General features: G+C 49.3%; 1 protein-coding gene across 1 annotated transcript in view; it reads left to right on the top strand.

The window, feature by feature from the left end:
* Positions 1-21,697, top strand: part of VOPP1 (VOPP1 WW domain binding protein) — an 89,581-nt gene that overhangs the window by 44,145 nt on the left and 23,739 nt on the right. The window contains exons 3-4 of the mRNA XM_039243014.1: positions 12,503-12,580; positions 17,952-18,088. Coding sequence (XP_039098945.1) covers positions 12,503-12,580; positions 17,952-18,088 — 215 coding nt within the window. The remainder of the gene's footprint in view (positions 1-12,502; positions 12,581-17,951; positions 18,089-21,697) is intronic.

Genomic DNA, 21,697 nt, shown 5'->3' with positions numbered 1-21,697 from the left:
CTCTTCTTTGCTTATCTTAACAGATGTTTTGTATATTTCAGTGCAGATTCTGCTCAGTAGTATTATGCAGTCTTATCATCCATGAGTCCAAAGGGGTCTGAGTTCTCCACGTATCTGGTCCCAGGAGTTTGGAGAAAGGATTTCAGTATGCCCCACTACTTAATAAACATCTTTGTACATACTATATCTGTACATGCTAGAACTTGTTTTTGTCATGGGATAATTTTACAGAAATGTAATTATGTTAGCAAAGGTTATGCTTACGTTACATTTTAGTAAATACTGCCAGACTAGCCTCCCCAAAGCTGTCCTGATACAATCAGCCAAGAGCGTATGACAGCGCCTGTTTCCAACCATCCTCACCAGCACTGGGTGTAATACTGTAATCAAAGTACCCTTTGTACTCTGAGCTCATGTTAGTTGATGTGTTAATTTCATCTCAGGGAGTCTCCTTTCTAGGGCATTGTCACTTCTGCTTAAGGCCAGGCACTTAAGATGTGCCAGGAGCTGTGTTAGGCACCTGGGCAGGACCTAGGGAATGAGATTGAACTGCTCTTAAGCTCGGGGTCCAGTGTGGAGGACAGATGCTGTTAACAATGAGCAATAATATAGTACCTGATGAGAACTGTATAAATGGAGATCTAGCAAAGGGAGGATCATGGTGTATGGGGGAGATAAGGGGTGGTGGTAGGGAAGACTTCACAAAGCTGACCTTTGAAGGGTGAGCGGCAGTTTCAGAGGCTTTAGTGAAATGTAAGGCATGGAAGTATGAAGATGCATCGTCTGTTTGGCCACAAGGCCAGAGTTCAGGGTGCCTGGCAGGTGGCAGGCGATGAGGTGGAAAAAGGAGCGTGAGGCTCGTTGAGAGACTTCCTTCCGCACAGTGCGTCAGCTTGGTCTTTCAAGAAGCTGTCAGGGCAGTGCATGGCTGCGAGGTAGAGACTGGAGTGAGGAGGTCATTGCTGTAGTTAGGGCGGATTATGGAAGGCCTGACTCAGTGGAGACAGAGCTAAAGAACACAGCGGTGGGCTTAAATAGTATTTCACAGAAGAATCAGTATAGGAATAAAGGGAGTCAGTTACTTGGAGGTTTCCAGTTGGGCAGACAGTGAGAGAGATCATGAAAAGGACAGGTTTAGGGAGGGATTTCGCAGAAGAGGGAGTGGAGGATGTCAGCTATGTGCATGAAGAGCTTGAAGTTCTTTCAGGACTTCCCAGAAGCATGCACAGTGGGGGCTTTGTTTTTGCAGCTCAGGAGGGAGTCCAGGGATAGACTGTAGATTCAAGAGTTCTGAGCATGTAAATAGTAGTTCACCACCCAAGTAAAAGGAAAGCTGAGAAAGCAAGCCAGGTGTCAGCCTGACTCTACTTTTTATGATTTTTGAGCACATGGGCACTCGAGTCTGTCTGCTTTAAGGGTTGTAATGGCAAATCTGGATCGCTCCATTTGTATTTGTCATGCTAGTTCTGTTTAGAGAACATGACATTTATTAACCGATTTATATGCTGTAAGATCCTAGGGCTTCGTTTCTGTTTTTCATTTTCCATATTGACTCACTCTTCTGGCCAGAATTTAGTTTTTCAATCTGAGGGTTTACCCAGAGCTAGAGGGCTAGGTTCTTTGTTTTTCAGGATTGTGTTGAATGGAACTGATTTTAAGTGACCATATCCTTTCTCTCTGAAAGGAGAAAAGAGGAGAAACCTCTCCCAGAAACACAAGGTTAGAGTCTCTGAACTTGGAAGTTAGCAAAAGTCAGTGGTGGTTTAAAGCCTCCTGGTCCATTTTACCTCATCTCCTCACCTCAGCGACAAGTGCAGCTGCTCTCAGGCAGCAGCGATTCAAGGCTAAATGCCAAGGGAATGAGCCCTTTGTAACCCATTTGGTCTGTTACTTTGAGGACTTATCATAAGCACTTAAAGTGTTTTCTTTCATGACAAAAGTAAAACTTCCCTAGGTAATTCCCATATGCCAACCTAAGTACAACCAGTTCTGGTTTATTTGAGATGTTTTCTAGTAAAAGATGTGCCTCTGGAGAAAACAACTCACGGGGCAGCTGTCTTTCCCACCCTCAAAGCTGGGTTTCATCAGAGCCACTGTGGCCCCCTCTTCAGAGCCCAGAGATGGTTGACTTTGCCATGTGTTATGACAACCAGATTGGAGTTAAAAGATCATCGAAGTAGGACCTTGTCTCAACAGATAGGCACAGCCCTGCCTGTCAGGGACACCAGGTCACACCAGGAAGGAAAAGATGCTGACATATCAATAGTTAGCTGATGCTGACAGAAAGAATGAGCCATCAGTCCATCCTCAAGTCTGTGAAGTTTTTGTCTTGACAGCCAGACAGATGAAAGGCTTAAAACCTGTGATTAGAGAGATGAAATTTCTTAAAAAAAAAAAAAAGTATTTCTTTCAGTTTTCACTATTGAAACTGATCAGAATATGACTATTACCTTGATTGTGATGATCCTGTCACAGGTGTCTGCATATGTGCAAATATCAAACTGCATGTATTAAATATGTGAAGTCTTTTATATAACAGTTGTACCTCAGTAAAACTGCTTTTTTCCTTGATTGGAAAAATCAATAAATCCCACCACATGCACAAACACAAGCTCGCACCTTACCCCTCCTCTCTTGGCTGGGTGCCAAGAAAGGAATAAGAGGTATGAGAGCTCCAAATTTAGGTCATTTGGTTCTCAGTCCTGGCTGTGGACCAGACTCACTTGAGGAATGATTCCTGACCAAAAGGCATGGGTATTTCTTAAAGCTGCCTGATAACTCTAACGTGAGCCAAACTGGAGAAGCATTTTCCTGAGTGCTCAACACCCAGTGTGAGCATGTGGAGCGTGAGGGGCTCCTCCTCGACCTCGTCCTTCCCTATGTTCAGGGGAGACTTCTTATTGTTTCATTCAAGTGGGGAACTCTCCCCTAGTAGGTTGGGGTCTGAAAGGCCAGCCTGAGCTATGATCTGCCATGTTGTGCCATCATAAGGCTGAAATGAAAAATGATATTCAATAATATAGTATAATAAAAAAGCTTGTTATAGGAAGGTAGAATTGGTGGCGAGTAATAGACTTTAGGAGGGCAGACTCAATTTTGGCAAGAGATGGCTGTGACTCATTGATACACATCTGGAAGTGATGCTTCAGGGAGTTGGTGGGAAACCTGAAACGTCAGGAAGATCACATATGACCTTGTTGAGGAGGGAAGAGGCGAGAATACTCAGGATGTCGCTATGCTTTGGAAGCAACCAGCCCACCAGGCTGAGAGTTTAAAAGGCGTAAGGAAAAGACAAAAAGTGGGTTCACCAACCAGGGCACTTGCTAGAGCAGTGGGCTCCTAGGTGGGGGCTTCAGGAGAATGATCTAGAGGAGAGTATTAACTGGATACTTTGTGATCATCTGGAACTAATTTGGGTTTGTCCCTCTAATGTCCTGTGAGGCTGGGCTCAGGTTTTTCAAAGGGACCATAAGACTGGGAGATCTGTGACTTGACGGGGTGCCTGAGTTTCATGGGGACAGTTAATAGCCTCTCACACAATAGCTCAGCGGTGAGACAGGGCGTTCTGGTCTAAATAAATAGGCCAGTTGGGTGGATTTGTAACTGGTATAAGAGCTGTCCCTATATATCAGGATTAAATCCCAGCATGGAAGGAAGTTCTCTAATGGAGCTCCCCATTGGCACCATCCTCCATACTTTGTTGCAATTTGAGTGACATTGTGGAAGGCATGCTGTAGCAGTCACACTCACAAGCTGTAGGGAGAGGAGGTCATGGATCCTTCCTTCCTTCCTTCCTTCCTTCCTTCCTTCCTTCCTTCCTTCCTTCCTTCCTTCCTTCCTTCTTCCTTCCCTCCCTCTCTCCTTATATGTGAATATCTAATTCAAATACCGCTTTCTTTTCATCCAGGCAGTGAACAGCTGTGATTGGTCAGCATTTAGGACAGCCATTTAGTGTCCTAGAACCCACTTAGTGGTGGGTCTGGGTGCTCATGCAGCCACTCCTCCCGCAAGGTGCACAATTTCAGTCCACACTCTTGCCCCCACACAGCGAGGCCAGGACTCACTTAGCGGAGTGGGTTTCTTTCTTTCTTTATCTTTCTTTGATTTTCTTATTCCAGGCAGCCTGTGGGAAGATCTCTGGTTCTAGATTTCAGCGTTACGGTGTGACGACAGGTCCACCTGATGTTCAGGCCCAGGCCTCCCTCACTCTCCACCTGACCTTACTGGGGCGCTGTTGGACACTGCTGTGCCCATGTGCTGTGCGATCATTGCAGACAGGAGGAGCAGAATGGGGTGGCCGGGTGGCACATTCCTGGGTCCCAAGAAAACCTGACTCTCATTCTTCGTTTAAATGACAGAAGACTCAAAGGAACAGTGAATGCTTAGAGTGACAGAATGAGATTCCAGAAGCTCCTGACCGAGTGAATAATAGACCAGATTTCAAACATAAAATTTAATTATAGTTAACTATTAGATCCTATATTTAGGTCCTGTGGCCCCTCCTGTACAGGAGGGGCGGCCCCTCAGGAGGTCCTGCAGTGGTGAGGGGACAGCTTCTGTGGGAGGGGTGGCCCCTCAGGAGGTCCTGGGGTGGTGAGGGGGCAGCCTCTGTGAGAGGGGTGGCCCCTCAGGAGGTCCTGGGGTGGTGAGGGACAGCCCCTGTGGGAGGGGGTGGAAAGGGAAAGTCCGTCCCATGCTGGCTGGGGTCACAGGGGGAAGTCCTCCATACAAGGAAGGCCCAGAGTGCTCAAGCTCTTGCAAGGACATGTGTCAAGGAGACTTCATAAGGGCCCTGAGTAGACTGAGGACTAAGCTGACCTCTGTTCTGTCCCCACCCGAGTTTCACTTACCTTTTGGAATTTTCTCCAAACCTTGTGAGCATGTGTTTTTCTAAGGAGTCCTGTTTTAGTTTTAGTTTTTTTAGTTTTTTAGTTTTAGTTTTTCTAAGGAGTCCTGTTTCTCACGGGTTCCTTGAGAGTCTTCAATAACACTGAATGTCCTTCCTGATTTGAAGTCCGTGAGCCTTCACGCAGCTGCCTCGTGCTTTGCTCTGTGGGAACAAACAGAGGATAACAAAAGTAGTGCAAGAGGAAGTCCAGATATCAGGATACATATGGCATATGACTGAGGAGACCAGTCCCCTGTCAAACGAGGACATCGGATTGGACAGGAGAAATACACTGCACTGGCAGAATCTTAGAAGGAAGGGAATGGTGTGCTGAGACTTAATCCAGCAGGTCATGGAATAGCTTGGAATTTAAATGAAACAGTGTTGACAGGAAATCACCTAAAGCTCCACACAGTTTTCACTTGTTAGCTATGCCCTATTCTTTATTTAAAACCAAAAAAATTAGCAAACCCTACAAACTGCATTTCTTGACCTCCACTCTGAATGCATAACTCATTTTTGTTGCTCCTCCAGATGCTGAGATGATTTTCCATGAATCAGTTTAAAATTATTTTTTAATGTTTATTTAGTTTTGAGAGAGAGAGAGACAGAGAGGGGGAAGCAGGGGAGGGGCAGAGAGAGACACACACAGCATCTGAAGCAGCCTCCAGGCTCTGAGCCATCAGCACAGAGCCCGACATGGGGTTTGAACCCATGAACCTCGAGATCATGACCTGAGCTGAAGTTGGACATGTAACCGAATGAACCACCCAGGTGCCCCACCATGAATCATTTTCAATATAAATTACCATTTTACACCACATGAAAGAGTTAACATATCAACATCTGGCCATTTTTCTATACTACAAAAATTCTGTGACTTGATTAATGTTGAACATTCCCTGCCCTGCTATGTTATCCTTTTCTGCCCTTTGGATTTACGTGACTCAACGGCAAAGAAAAAATGTGTCCAGTGGCCAGACCCCTTCCCTCCTGGGCAGTGCCAGGCATGACATGTACTTACTTGTTGGACCCCTGAGATTTGCAGAAGAGCCATCTTGTTCTATTTGCATTTAATCGCGGCTCTGACACATTTCCAGCTTGTGGCAGATACGCTTCCAGACATATGCTTCCTCTTACATTATGTGTCCTCAGGACTTCACCACCGATCCTTCACTGCAGGACAGAAGCTAGATAGTCTCATTTTATCCCTGTAATGTACTTAATTACAAGTTAACATCTCATCTCTGATCTAATCAGAAATTGATGTTTGGATCATGGGATGCGCTGAGGAATACTTGGCTAAGAGGGATCCCTTCCAGGGACCCACTGCAGCTGATGTGCATGCGGTTTCCACACCTCTGTAGCAGCTGTGTGTGTTTCGGAGTCCTAGATTGAAAATTAGGTATGTTGAGGAGTGGAGTTAGTTAAACATCCTATTGTTCTTTTCTGCTGCAAGTCTGAGCAGTGACACACAGAGTAGAATGAGAAGGAAAACTCCATTCTCTTGTCTCCGTCCTGACTTATTCTGTGTCCAGCACAGTGAAGGTAATGAGCATAGTTAGTCTTGAGCCGGCTTCTGGAACACCGGTGCCGTTTGAGACTTAGGCGCCAGACCTGATGTGTCAGACGATGGCTTATTTAGTACGCTGGGTGCCTGCTAGTGTTTCCTACTTTTTAATTCAGCTGAGTGTTACACGTAACATTATTTTGTAATCACAGCCGTCTGGAATGCCAATAGGTGTGTTCTTGGGGCCCCAGTTTACCAGCAGGTTCACTGAAAAAGAAGTAGCGGAGAGAAAGAGGGTAAGAGTGTCACCCCTGGGTCATTACGTGCTCCTTCGAGAGGTTGGCACTCACCAGCATCCACTCTGGGAGCCAGTCCAGGACTGCAGAGGAGCAGAAGTGTGCTTGGAGTGAATGGGTCTTCAGCTGAACAAGGGAGCAGAAAGGGCACTCTGTTTCGAGCAGAGAAAGCAGAGAATTAGTTGACTGCACATATTTGCTGCTAGTGTTCCAAATTTGGATCCTGAAAAGTAAGAGCACTTAGATGTTGAATCTTGCTAACAGAGAGTCATTTGAATTGGGAACTCAAAATCATTATACTTCTGTCTTTATTCTTGGGCTGAGGAGAGTGTGTGTGTGTGTGTGTGTGTGTGTGTGTGTGTGTGTGTAGAATTTGATACAAGAGGCTTGTAGAGGTTGTTGTCTTATGTGTTTTCTCTATCCTGGGAAATAGGACACTGCAGGAGCTTAGGTTTCAAAGTAGCAAATGCTTGCTCATAAGCATAGCTCTGAAGGGCAAGCATTTTATCAAAGTCAGCTCTTGAAAGATAATCCATTTACCACATGTTTATCCCTATGCCCGCTTTATACCAAGTCCATGTTTACCGCAATGGAACGGACTCCCTGACTCTGCCTTCAGCTCTGACTGCACCTGAGGCAGCTCTGCTTATAGTTATGAGTAAAACCGAGGGGGAGATACACAGGAAACATCATGGCGGCAAAGGTGGTAGAGCAATGGAGAGAAAGTGTTCTGAGCCGGGAAGAGAAGAGTTTCACTTCTCCCAATCCAGAAACATCTGCCATCTCTGTTCTCCACCGCTCCTCAGCCACCTCCTCCCTTCAGGGGGTGCTCATAAGCAGGCAGGTGAGCGGGGGGCATTCCCCCTTGAGGGGGTCTTCCTGAGAGTTGCATCTTCCAGAATTTGATCATCGCAGGGAAACTTTCAGTAGAGTTAGGAACAAAAATGCAATAGCCACTTGACCAGTATCACCCAGGCAGAAGTCATGGGGCACCTGAAAGAGAGCTCAGCCCGGCACCATTGCCAGCAGGAAGTGACCTGCAGCTGCCCAGAGCCTACCAGGAGGGTGAAAGAAGCTGATCTAGACACAACAGAACTTGACCGTGTCTACTTTTGGGGCTTACACAACAAAGCCTTGAAGGAGCAGCCTTTCTGTTGTGGCCTTTTGTTACCCGCACACACGTCTGTATGGGTGTATACGTGGCCAAAAGAGAAGTTGCGCAAAACACTTCCTACATGTGGTGTCTTATGATTTTTTTTAAATTGATCTTTGCCTCCAAAAAGTGGATATCACAGCCTAATAAGTTGACTTCACAATCCAGTAGTGGGTCGCCGTAGCTGAAAAACACTGTTCTGATGTATAATTTATTACGGTAGCATTGGGGGTTCTTTCCAAATGAACATAATATCACATCTTACGGTATTATTTCTATCTTTAATGATAAATCATCTGCTGATTGTGGAGAGTTATTGACGTGGAGTGGTGTAGGCATTTGGGGGAATCTTAATGGCCAGTATGCTGTTCCAGGTTAAAGCATCACTAAGAGTGGTTGCTGAAGTGTGTCTGTAGGCGCTGCCCCAGGGACTTCCTGCCAGTTACCCGGGGACTCTGTGCTTGTCCCTGTTACTGTGGTCTGAATTTCCCTCTCTTCCCTGTCACTCCTTGGAGCTTGACTTGCCCTTTGGGAATGGCTCCTGCCACATTAAACTTCACCTCCACCTCCTACATTTTCTCCACCTCTTTTGCTTTCTTAGGCATCCCTTCACTGCCCTGCTTCTCTCTGTCCCTTCCAGTTGGTTCCTTAACATGAGCTAAATGGTTGTGGACTCACCACACACCATCACTGGGATGCTCGGCCCAATGGCAGCTTGTAAAAGCAGGGCGTAGGAAGAACAGACAAACCAAGTATGGACAAAGAAGTTAGTTACCCTTCGGTAATGGAAGACTCTGTACGACCCAAGATGCAGCGTCTGTGCCAGGCACTTTCCCGGAATGCCGGCCAAGTCCATTCCTGGCTTTAGCAATAGTGCTGGTACTTAAAAGAGGATATCCCTAATGCCTTGTTTTCTGAACTTATTTCAGACATGAGGCTAATAATACTTAACCGTGTATATAGATGCTTTGGGTGTTATGACAGTGGTAAAGCACCTCACCTCACATCTAGAATGTAAGACATTTCATAACCTGTGATCTTTGTTCTTACTTGTCTTCGTATTCTGTTGCTACATAATAAATTACTACAGACTTAGCAGATTGAAAGTATGTTCAGTAAAACCCTGGATTGTGAGTAACTCATCCTGTGGCTGTTCTGCAAGAGGAGCAAGCATTCCTAACAAATTTTAACTTGATAAGGAGTGATGTCTTGCAATACGAGCTGTACCCAAGTCCAAAAATCACATGATCACAACTGAGCCCATGGTTCTTGAAATTCGCTTTGATATGCAAGTGCTTTGGATTACAGGCATGTTTCCGGAATGAATTATGTTCACAAACCAAGGTTTTACTGTATATTTATCATTTCATAATTCTTAGAGATCACAAGTCTGGGCACAGCCTCGATGAGTCCTTTGCTCTGGGTCTCACAAAGCTGAAATCAGGAAGTTGGCTGGGTTGTGTCCTCATCTGTAGCTTGGGGTTCTCCTGCAAGTTCATGCAGGTTGTTGGCAGAGTTCAGTCCCCTGCGGTTGTCGGACTGAGGTCCCAGTTTCCTCGTCAGCTGGTTGGTGGTGGCAGTCAGCCGCTGGAGACCAGCCTCAGTCTGAGCCACGTGGCCCTCTGACAGCACTGCAGCTACTTAAAGCTAGCGGGAGAGTCTTATATAATAAATGACCTTATATGATATTCTGTAATCATGGGCGTGGCCATCTCATCATATTCCTAGGACCTTCTACACTCCAGGGGAGGGGGTCTTGCAGACCACATACACTAAGGGGTGGGAATCTTGGGGCCATCTTTGAAACCTGCCCATCACGTGATCACATTTATCATGAATCTGACGTAACTGCTGAGGATTCTCTTTACAGATTCGTGATAGAAAAGAGTTTCATCTCTTTTCATTTATAATTAAGTGTTTGAACTGCACCTACCCTAAAGGCAAGAATTCCTTTTTCTCCCTTGAATACCCCCCCTTTCCTCCATACAAATGTATGCACCCTGCACCCCCCCCCAAGCACATACATACTGGTTACCCAGGACCACGGAGATTCTCGGGGAGGAGGGTACCAGGGCATCGCTGTGGACACTGCAGTGCATCACATTAGCAGAGGGTGCTGTTTGGGCCGTGCTGGTCCTTGCGGGTACAGCCCTGGCCCCGATTCCCTGCCCGCCCCTCCCCCCCCAGCCCCCTGGACCGGGCATTGCATCTCCTCTCACGCTCTGCGCTTCACCACTCTTCTCCACAACGCGGCCACAGTGCGGTGTAGCTGCGACTAGAGGGGCAGCCGGTCCAGCCGCTCTGGAACCACGCTCGCCCACCGCCCAGGCCCTTGTGCTGGCCCAAGTCACTGTCAGGCTGCATTTCTGCGTGGCCTCTGCTCAGATGTCACCTTCTCAGTGAGTCATCCCTGAATTCCCTGTTAAAGCTTGTGTCATCTATTCCCCCTCCCTGCTCTCGGCCTGTCAGCTCTTTATTTTTCACCATAGTGGGACTTACTGTCATCACATGGCTCATTTTTAAAAGATTTATTGCTTGCCTCCCTTTTGTAGAAAGAAAGCTCCTCCTTGGCAGGGACTTCTGTCTGGCTTTCTGCTGCCCCACCCCCTACCCCTCCCAGGGTCCAGTGAGGAGCCAAGCTCCTTAGTAGCACCTTGGTGGCTTTTTAATGGATGCTTAGATTACAAGAACCAGCAGATTTTTTTAAATTTATTTTCTAATCTAAGTGTAATATACAGTGTTACATTAGCTTCAGGTGTACAGTAGAATGACTCAGCAATCCTGTCCATTACCCTGTGCCCATCAGAGTAGATGCACTCTTAATCTCCTTCGCCTGTTTCACCCTGCCTCATCTACCTCCCCTCTGGCAACCACCAGTTTATTGTTTGTATTTCAGAGTCTTTGGTTTTGTTTGCCTCTTTTCTTCCCTTGTTTGACCAGCGGCATTTTGAGGCACACACTTTAGTCTTCTGCTGTGTGTTGATTGATTAAGGCAAGTGAAACAGATCACCTTATGTCACCGATTGACGGAAGTATCTTAGGGAAATCGTAACAAGTTCTACCTAGTATGTGGAAGTCCGTGTTTGTGGATTGTGGGAGGACTGGATGTGGAAACATCTGTATCATATGGTGTATGTGGTCTTGGTGGTGGTGGAGACTGGGCAGGAGTCTCTCAGATAAGTATGTCCTTGAAGTGATAGATTTAGCAGCAGTTGGGTGCTGGGTATTTAAAAAGATAGATGCGATGGGGCTCCTGGGGGGCTCACTCGGGTAAGTGTCCGACTCTTGGGTTGGGCTCAGGTCATGGTCTCTCGGTTCATGAGTTTGAGCCCTGCATCGGGCTCTGGGCTGATGGCATGGAGCCTGCTTGGAATTCTCTGTCTCCTTCTCTCTCTTCCCCTTCCCTGCTCGCAGTGTCTGTCTCTCTCTCAAAAATAAATAAATAAACATTTAAAAAATATTAATAATAAAATAAAAATATGCAAGCCCTGGGAGCCAACCAAGGAGAAACAGCAGAGGAACTCGAGTCTGCTGAGTTTTACTATAACTCCCGACTTGGCCATCTTAATGCATCTTCACTGATATTTCCCAGGGAGCTATTTTCTACACATTTATTCATAAAGCAAGCCAATTTTACTGGAATTATCTACAGATTCAGTGTCTAAGATCCTAGATCAAAGTGTGTATTTCTCTTAGCTCTTTTTTAAAAAAAGAAAGCCGGCAGGGACCTAGATCACAGCTATATTACCATTTAACAATATTAAGGAACAGTCCGCCTTCTCCCTTTTCCCCACTGCCCGCCGCGTGGACTCAAGTCACTCCGGTGAAAGTGTGTCTGTAATACCAAGGTGCAGAGCCAAGGGGTTTCAGCGTTCATAGTAGTCTCTCTTTTCCAAAAAAAGGGAGGGGGGCAGGAATCTTAAAGACAGCTAAGGTGACTCCTTGGAGCCTGCACTGAGTCCGAAGGGCCTTGACTGGGCAGCTCTCCTAGGGGAGGAATGGCCCCTGAGCCCCAACCACCCGCGCAGGGCCCCAAGCCTCAGGCCCCATGGAGGGAGGGGGAATGAGACAAGGACAGTCCTGTCTGCGGGGTGTGTAGGTTGCAGCACTACAGGGTCCTGCCCTTCTGCGCCTTTCACTGGGGAACTGCAGAAGCTCAGTTATGGGGAAATCGAGGCTCGCAGAGGTTGAGGAGCTTGCCTGAGTCCCACAGCCATTAAGCGGCAGGACCAGAACAGAACCAGCTCATGTGTCTGACTTCATAACCTCTGCTCTGAGCCCCAGGGGACTTGCCAGTGCCGTGCGCCCAGCTTTGGACCCTCATCAGGGATGGAGCATGGGCCAGGGTCTGTTGTTGAGCCTCCTGCCCATTGCAGTGCTGACGGAGCTCACACTGGCCTGGGTTCGCCGGCCCCGCCAGCAGGGGACCGTTGGGATTCAGCGTCTGGAACACGGTACTCCGAGCTGCACCGCCCTCCGGCCGGAGCCATCTCGGCCCTGTCTGTCTGGGCCGCCAGACAGCGCTCAGCTCTGGTTCATGAAATGCAGCGGTGGCATTTCTGTCCTTAGCACCAGAATCGGCCTGGACCTCGTGAGCTGTCCGGCCTTCCTTCTGACCCGGGACACTGACCAGCCTCTGCGCTTCTGTCCTACAGATGCCGCCCTTACGAGGACTGCTGTGGCTCCAGGTGCTGCGTGCGGGCCCTCTCCATCCAGAGGCTGTGGTACTTCTGGTAGGTCGCAACTGTTCCTGGTCTCGAATGCCTTCCTTGCCCCCCCCCCGCCCCGCCAGGGCTCTGCCACCCTCAGTGTTGTCAGTCACCGTCACCTGAGGTCTTGGTCTCGGACACAGCCTCGGTCAAGGAAACAGGTACGTTCGGGTTGGCTCACTGCGTTTGTGGGAGGCTCGCTCCTGTTCCCACAGGCTGAGCCTGGGAAGGTGGGCTGGAAGGCCGTTGATCTCCGGCGGCGGCTGCTCCACTTTCTGAGATGGAGCTGAGGGTGATCTTTGGAAAGAGAGTTGGCAGATCTTGCGATCAAGTCTGTGCTGCCTGGAAGTCATCTCCATTCGTTCTGTCCGCTGAATAGTCACTTTCAGGACAGACAGCCTTGTCCATCTTCCAGCTCTCCTGAGGGAAGGCCGTAAAATTCTACCTTGAGAGGGGATGAGGGAGTGGCGTTGACAGAACATCCTAGAAGGAGAAAGGTGCAGTTTCCATCAACAATGGGATGGCCCAGTGGATCGCCTTCTTCAGAGGATGACTGCTAGGGGTGTGTCTGACAGTGTGTGTGAGTCTATAGTTGAGAGACGCTGCTTCCAATCTCAGGGACTGCGGGCGTGAGTGGGAGAGGATGTGCCTAAAACCAAAAGAGCACTTCCTGCGCCCACACGCCCTCTCGTCTGCTCCACTGCAGTGGTAGGTCATCCAGGCAAACTCCACAGAGGGTTAAGACTCAGGCTTCTCTGTGACTTTTAGATTCTGACGTTCCTGACTTCCGAAGACTTTCTGACTTTTACTAAGCATGTTACAGCAGCCACTTGAAACTTTTTTATGGGGTTTTGTCTTTCCCTTCCGACAGCTGTTCCCAGTGTTTGATTAGGGGAAGCGCCAATAGGTGGGATTCCACTTGTCCCGTTGTCTTCGTAGGAGAGCCTGCCTCCATACCCCCATCACCACCGCCTAGATGGGGCACTGGCTATCTGGGGACTCACCTGTCCTATCGGGCCCTGGCCTGGCCCCCTCTTAGGGCTGGCTTGGATCCCCTGTCTTGATGTCACCACTTCTAGGAAGAGCCCTCCTGAGCCAAGCGCCATGTTGGTGCCTAAAACCCTAAAACAGAAGGTGAATTTTTTTTTTCAGTCCAAGATTTTTCTAAATGTAAATATCTCTGGGTCCACTTGAAGTGGGGCGGGCCAGCCAAAGCAGGGCCAGGAAGACCAGGATGGGTGGTATTTCAGAGCCCAGCTTCATGCATGCTTTCCCTCAGAACTTTCCTCCATGGGGCCTTGTGGGAGAAGGAGACAGGACTGGCTGGGGCAGGAGTCCTGACATGGTTAGGAAGTTATGCCAGGTTAGCCTGAAGCACCAGACGTTCCTAAAAATGAAATGTTCCTAAAAATGAGGAAGATCTTGTCAAGGTTTAGGTATTAGGAGATTCTTAAACCAATTCAGCATGTAGGAGAAACGCGAGGGCCTAGAAGCTACAGCATCTTCTGTTGGCTTTCCCAGGAAATTTCGCCTGAGCCGGCAGCCAGGTGCCTTTGAGCGACCGGCCAGGGCCACTTGTCAGAGTTGGGATGCATAGATAAGTCAGCACGCAGTGAGTTAGCGGGATCCCTGCACAGAGACATCGCGTGGGTGCCGTCAGCCCGGGTGCCAGATGCGAGAGGGGGAGATTCTGACAGCACGTTCCAAAGTGGGGGTATAGCCAGAGGACAGCTGGAGGTGTGAGTCCAAGGCACCCCAGCTGAAGTCAGAGGATGCTTGGGTCCGGCTCTCGGGAAACATCAAGTGTCTCCTCACACCGGGCCCCATGGAGAGGCTCTTAGGGTCACCAGGCCCCTAACAGAGACAGATGCCTGCATAGTAATTATGCGTGGAGAGTTTTAAACCCGTGTTCTGGAAACACAGGATAGAGCCTCTGATGCCAGAAAAGTTGGGAAAAGCAGCGAAGCTTCTGGCTGGGTCTCAGAGAGGGTGCGCCGTTCAAAGGCACCAGCATGTTGATGGGACAGGGAGGTGAGAGGGACCAGCGTGGTGAGAAAGGGACAGGAAAGTCATGTGGGGGGGGGCAGTGTTGGGGGGCCCGTCGGGACTGCGGATATGGAGCTGGGCGTGGAGTCAAGGAAGGGCTGCTCTCCTTCCCTCTCTTGGTCCCAGCTCGTTTTTAAGAACCTCTGTCTCCTTACCATAAGAACAAAGGTTTTGGAGGAGATGCTTTCAAAAGTCCCCCCAGTTCTAAAATCTTGAGTGATCTTTAACCAACACAGTCTGAATGAAATCCTTCAGGTTAGAAAAACTAGACCAGTAGCACCCTTGTGTAGAGTTGGAAAGCACACCGCGAAGGAGGTAAAACCGGCAGGGTTAGCATGTGCGTGAGCCCCGCTGCCGGGGTCCCTCCCCCGGAGGTCTGGGTGCACCTGGGTCCGCATCGTGGCTCCCCCGGAGGTCTGGGTGCACCTGGGTCCGCATCGTGGCTCCCCCGGAGGTCTGGGTGCACTGGGTCCGCATCGTGGCTCCCCCGGAGGTCTGGGTGCACTGGGTCCGCATCGTGGCTCCCCCGGAGGTCTGGGTGCACCTGGGTCCGCATCGTGGCTCCCCCGGAGGTCTGGGTGCACCTGGGTCCGCATCGTGGCTCCCCCGGAGGTCTGGGTGCACCTGGGTCCGCATCGTGGCTCCCCTGCTGCCCAGGACGTGTGTTCAGGGAGGGAGCTGCTGCACCCAGTACTGGGGGAGGGCAGGAAGGGATCGAAACAACACACATTGAACTGAAGAAACCAGATTACTTCGGATCGTAGAAAAGGCACGAACTTCCTCTCTTAATCACTGGAAAGCTCCCAAAACCTGCTCTGCAATTAAAGGGAGCAGCATCTAGAGCACAATCAACCTTTAGTGCTTCAAAGGACGGCTTTTCTTACTCTACCCCTCCCTTCCCCCTTCCTCTCTTCCCTTGTTCTACAAGCTCATTTTCCTGCCTCGTCAGTTTCTCCCTGAAGGTCTCTCAGACTAGTGTTTCCATGAGGAATGAACCTGATGAGGATTGATACCTAAGCTGGCAGTCAGTCTCCTACCTTGTGACTTGTTCTGTCCCCGCCTGGTACTTACTAGGTCTCTATCAGGTGCAATGTCATTCACAGGCTAGGAGAAGAAAAAATCCTTTCGATAGTGGAACGGATACCTTAGCCTACCGCATGGAAGAGATCCCTATCTCAGATGTCCTGCGCCTTTTCCAGAAACAGGGAGCCTGGGCTCCTGGGAGCGAGTGGTAGCGCTGTTTGAAAAGTGCTATAAACCCTGTATGTAAACCCTTGCGCACAGTCAGCCTCTCTGTGCTCAGATATGTACAGTTGGACCCACTGTTGAATGTAAGATTACCTTTGAGTCCACCCCAGGGAAATTCGCTTTAAGAGCCAGAACAGTTCTCTCGAGGCTCCAGCATCTCAGTGCTGAGATGCCAGACCCCTCACAGCCTGGAGTCTTTAGTTTGCCAAGACAGCAGCGTCCTCGGGCTCTCCCCCGTCTGTGGCCCACAGCCATCCTCCGGGGGCCTCCTGTGACCCGGCTCCCCGCTGGCGCACCTGCACTGTTCTTTCCACCCAGCACGTGCCTTCCCTCCCCTTCTCCTGGCCTCTTTCTTTCCATCCCTTTCCAGAACTAAGCTCAGATACTGCTTTGAAGGAAGTTTTTTGGATCGCCTCGCTAGAACACGTACCCTTGTTTAAAACCTCATGTTGCACTGAGTTGTACACGTAAAAATGGTGAAAATGGTCACTTTTACATTATGTATGTTTTCTTATATACGTATGCACATAGGTGTGCGCGTGCGCGCGCGCGCACACACACACACACACACACACACTTACGACAGCACCTTCAATTTTCTTTCTTCCCACTTACCAGAGTTGTAAATCAGTGATTTTGTAAATCTGTTGTTTGCTGTCCCTCCTCTATCAGAACTCAGGTTTAGTGGGTGGGGAGGGACTTTACCTTACTCTCCATAATGCACAACATGGTGCTGGGGCCAGAGCAGGCGCTTAAACATCGTTGAATGAATGATGAATTAGAAGACAGGTCCAAAACCACAATTTCAGCCCTATCTCGAATCATTTCCTGACCGACTGATGGACTTACACTTAACATCCTATTAGTCTTCTTTATGGTAGACTTTATCACCTACTTTTTTCTTACATTTCATTTATGTAAGTGGTCAGATGCCTTTGACCGTGATGCAGCTGGCTCTGCTGCTCCTTCATCCTTCACAAGGCAGTAGGCTGCCCACGCAGTTTGGGTAAATTAGGTGAGGTTCTGGAAGGTTCCACAAGTCCCATCATACTGTCAGTTCAGAGATAGTCAAGAGTTTCTCAGCCATGTCTGTGCAGGACAGATAACTTGGCCCTTCTCAGAATGACTTCCCCCATTTCTAGAAATAAAGGGTAGGGTGCAAGTGTGAGCTGGAAGAAGCCATTTATCCATTTTTTAGTCATTTATTGAATGCCAGTGATGTGAGAATCTCAGAATTTTCAGACGAGTTAGACAAAGGTTCTGTCCTTAAGCAGTCAGCTCTACTGTTTGTTAGACTTGAAGGTCACGATAGGAGGTCGGCCATACTTAGCACGTAGAGATTTTATATCTGTGGCTCTCTTATCGGGTATGAGTACTTTCTCCTTTAGTTTTTCTGTAATTAAGGTGTGCCCTAGGAAGGTCACCATGTAAAATTTCTTTCTGAATATTCATGTAATAATGGAGAGAGAATGGCTATAAAGGACAAATGTGCTTATCCGTGTTGCTTTCCCTGTGAAGAACAGAAAATGCGGGACATGGACAGCGGGGCAAAAGCTGGATTGGCCATGGTGTTCAAGCAAGATCGAGAAGGTCCTGTTTTGACTAAAATTAATTGAGTTGAGGTCAGAGCCAAGGACAAGAAAGAGACTGCACCAACCCTTTGAAGGCAGCTAAGCATGTGGAGCTATTTGAGACAGAAAACTCACTTAGAGAGTTTCTCAGTGTGAGAGGGCTGCATTCAGGGCTGTCCCAAAGTCTGCAGGCCAGCGGTCGCCCTGGTGTCACCCACCCAAGAATGTCCTGGGGGAAAAGTCAGGGGAAGGCCAGCCTGAGGGGCCGGGTATGAGCCCCACCCTCTGACCCCAGCACGTGGGAGCCGCTGCTCATGGATTTCGGAGTCTGTGGGCCTTTGAGCCTAGGCCATCCCTGGGCAGCCACTGTGTGCCCCGAACCCCGCCTCACCCTGTGCCCTGAGCCCTGCCTCACCCCTGTGCCCTGAGCCCCCTCTCTCCTGTGTCCTGAGCCCCCCCTCACCCCTGTGCCCTGAGCCCCTCCTCACCCCATACCCTGAGACCCCCCTCACCCCTGTGCTCTTGCTCAGGTTCCTCTTGATGATGGGTGTGCTCTTCTGCTGTGGAGCCGGCTTCTTCATCCGGAGGCGCATGTACCCCCCACCGCTGATTGAGGAGCCCGCGTTCAACGTGTCCTACACCAGGCAGCCCCCCAACGCCACCCCAGGTCAGCCCACCCCCATCCTGGTCTCTGCTCTGTGTGCCTTATGTCTCCTCCGCAAGCATTTGAAAAGCTCACTGCTATGGAACATGCTAGAATCCAGTCAGGCCGTGTTTATCCAGTTAGTTCTTATGGTCAACCTCACTGTGCATTTGTGTTGAGAAAAAGTGCAGCGTCTATTGGGCTGCATGTCTGTTACCTCGTATTCTTACTCAATTAGAGGTGCACATTTTATGCATGTCTCTGCAGTTTCTGTAACCATATCGTTTGCTCTCTGTCTTTGCCCTTAAAAATTCCTTCACGTATACATTTCTGTGTACGAGCAGTAGTGTCCCTGCCATTCATAGTGCCTCGGGGCTAAATATTAATTATGTTGCTAAATGGTGATTTGCTTAGATAGTCTGTCATTGCCGATCCTCTGTTTTCTCTTGTTTTGCTTTTTATTCATTCATTCAATAAGTATTGACTATGCGTTTACTAGTATTCTGAGTACTTACAAATAGAGCACGTTTCTGCACAAGTTAAGGGTGGCCTGATTAGGCCACATTACCCGAAGTGATGTCACAAACTCAAAAGAAATGAGTGGTTTCTAAAAGCTTACAAAACTGCTTTCACTGTCTGAAAGCCCCAGGCTCTGCGGGGGGTGAAGGCAAGCCTCCCTTGGGACGCAGGCTGCTTCCCTCTTGGTGGCGTTGTACGGGCCCTTCCCTGTGAGGGCACCTGCTGAGGAGAGGGCAGAGCGGGGTGGGTGGGCACAGCTCAGGAGAGCTCGTCTTTCGGCCACTGTGTGCCAGGGGGAGGTGGCCGCTTCCCTCTTGCGCTTGCTGCTCTGCTGCTCACGGCTTCCCACTGGGCAGTGGAGGGCGGGGCCTCTCTCCCCCTTGCACACCCCCGGGAGACGCGATTCTAGGAGCAGCTCCTGCCTTGGTTTTTATGAAGTTTCAGTCCTGCAGATTGAGTGTGTCCTCGAGATGTGCTCTACGGTATAGGGCTTACGGTTAACAGCACTGTATCATCCACTTCACACTTTGTGAAGACGGTAGATCTTGCGTTGAGTGTTCTTATCACCAGAATCCTCGGAATGAATTTGGAGGTGACGAATAGCTTTATGGCACACATAGTGGTGCTGACTTCCCAGTACGTATTTATCTCCAAATGCATCACGTTGTATACATTCGATAGGCCTGGATTTTTGTACATCAATCATAAGTTTTTTTCAAACCAAAAAACATTGGGAGGATTGAGTGTAAGTGTTCTGTCTCCTGTCCTCATGCGGAAGTGCAGATCTCAAGATGCAAAGGGCGTGGAGATGGATGTTTGTTGTTTACGTCCTTTACAGTTTTCTTCTACCACATACTCCCCAGTTTTCTTTCTTAAAGAATCAGCTTCATAATTTTTTTAATATTACTAAAAGATCTGCATATATATTTTCCATAACAGTCCAGAGGTTGCTGTACATTAAAAGCTTTCAACCAGGGTTAGTACCACTTTTCATGTGTAAGTGGATTTTTATTCTTTCCTGGTCCAGCATCGGGTGAAGCACAAATTTTCAGTTACAGTTGGGGGCTGGGGCGCAAAATTAGATCTCATCTGGGTTCGTCAGAGTCAGTCTTCCCCTCCACCCCCAAGAAAGAAACAGACCAGAGAAATTGGGTCAGAGACTTCTGAATTTCCTCCCTTCTGAATTTCCTCCCTTTTCCTGTCAGCACTGTGTAGATTTTCAGTGCAGGGAAAAGCAGTACGTGTCCCGCGTGGCCACGGGTACAAGGTGCCACGTGTCTTCGGTCCCCTTGCTGTCAGGGTGACTGCGGTGATCAGGTGGAGCTCCCAGCCATCTGGCATTACACCCCTTGAATGTCTGTGGCATCTGAGTATTTCCAAGTGAGAATGCTCTGTGTCCCCTGCGTGCCGGCCTTCCTCATCCTGTCTCTTTTCTGCATCTCGGTGCACCCTGACTGGGGTCCTCAGTCCTCTTACCGCCCACACCCCATCACTAGGCATCAGATTGTACCAGGTCTCACCTCACTCTTACCTCACCCCGGAGCAATCAATGGCTGCTGAAGTTTCCCAGTCACTGATAACCTTCCAGCTCTTTGTCTATCTACCACATTGCCACCAGAAAGTCCAGGAGGTTCTTTAACATTTTTTTAAATGTATGTTTATTTTTGTGTGTGTGTGAGGTGTGAGAGAGAGAGAGAGAGACAGCATGAGCAGAGGAGGGGCAGAGAGAGAGGGAGACACAGAGTCCGAAGCAGGCTCCAGGCTCTGAGCTGTCAGCACAGAGCTTGATGTGGGGCTTGAACTCACGAACGTGAGATCATGACCTGAGCTGAAGTTGGACCCTTAACCAACTGAGCCACCCAGGCACCCCAGAAAGTTCTTAAAAAAAAAAACAAAACACATAGGTCTTGTTAGTCTCCTGTTTTAAGGGTCTCTGCCAGCTCATTTTGCTCCCAGCAAGTCCACTTTCCTTAGCCAAGGACTGGGAGCCCTATACAGTGTCATCCCTCTGCCTGTGACCTTGCTTCTACTCAGCACCGGGTGTGAGCTGCATGCTCTGTCAAGCCCAGCCGTCTCTCTGGGCCCCTGTGCGTGCCCTCTGTCTGCCGGGAAAATGTCCCCTTAGTGAAATTGTCCCTGGCCATTTCCCTTCCTTGATTTTCTCTCCCGGGTGTTTTGCCAAGTGCATTAACAGCATTTATTACGGTGAATTTTAATCCCTTCGGTATACTTTGGGCCCCCCACTGAGCCCATGCTTCTGTAGGATTCCCATCTCCGGCACCAGGCAGTCTCATGTCTGCCAGCTGGCCAGCCTGGGTTCAGCGTTTCCAGTGGTCACGCTCGGAGCCAGGAGCCCAGGCCTCCCTGAACTGCCCGCTCAGCCCATGTATGCTGCACAGCTGGGCAGCCGCAGTGCAGCCTGGGCTCTGGCCCTCACCCACTTGCATGCAGCATGGTTTGCGCAACTGCATGCGAAAGCCTGCACAGTTGCCCAGATGGTCCCCGACCATGGTGAGAGCTACGGAGGACACCTTCAGGATGCAGGGAAGCCATGCATGTGAGGGACTCGGTCTGGGTGTGAGTGGGGAAGGAGTGAGGGACCGGGAAGAGAGGCTCCTGTGATCTTCCTTTCCTGCCAGCCTTTCCTGTGCCCACCAAGTCTCTGGAGCCGCAGAGCTCCAAACAGCTGTTGTCCATTGTGTGGCCACAGCACCAGCTGCAGGACACTAGAAGATGGCATAAATGTAGGGCAGGAGCGTCCCAAATAAAAATCATGAGTCCCTTTGTAGACAGTGGAGAAAGCCCAGAATTGCCAGTGAGCAACTGTTCAGGGCGAAGCCCAGCCTCTCAAACATCTCGGGCACTGTGGTTTGACCTCATTCTACCGCGCTGTTGGAGGCATTCAGAGAAATGGGGGCCATTCCTCTTCTTCCTAGACCTGCCATGATGCAGCTACCATTGGAGCTGGTCAAAGAGCCCATTCCCCACCTGCTGAGAGACACTGATTTGGGTGCCCCCACCCCTCTGCAGTGGGTTGTCACCCTCTTCTTCCATTGGTGCACTTCATGCAGACCCATAGCAGTGTGAAGTAGTCAGTCCCCAGATACACCAGAG

Source organism: Hyaena hyaena, unplaced genomic scaffold, assembly GCF_003009895.1.
Source record: "Hyaena hyaena isolate Hyena2069 unplaced genomic scaffold, ASM300989v1 scaffold_218, whole genome shotgun sequence".
Classification (NCBI taxonomy): domain Eukaryota; kingdom Metazoa; phylum Chordata; class Mammalia; order Carnivora; family Hyaenidae; genus Hyaena; species Hyaena hyaena.
Note: the sequence above shows the minus strand (reverse complement) of the source record. Positions and strands in the feature narration are given on the sequence as shown.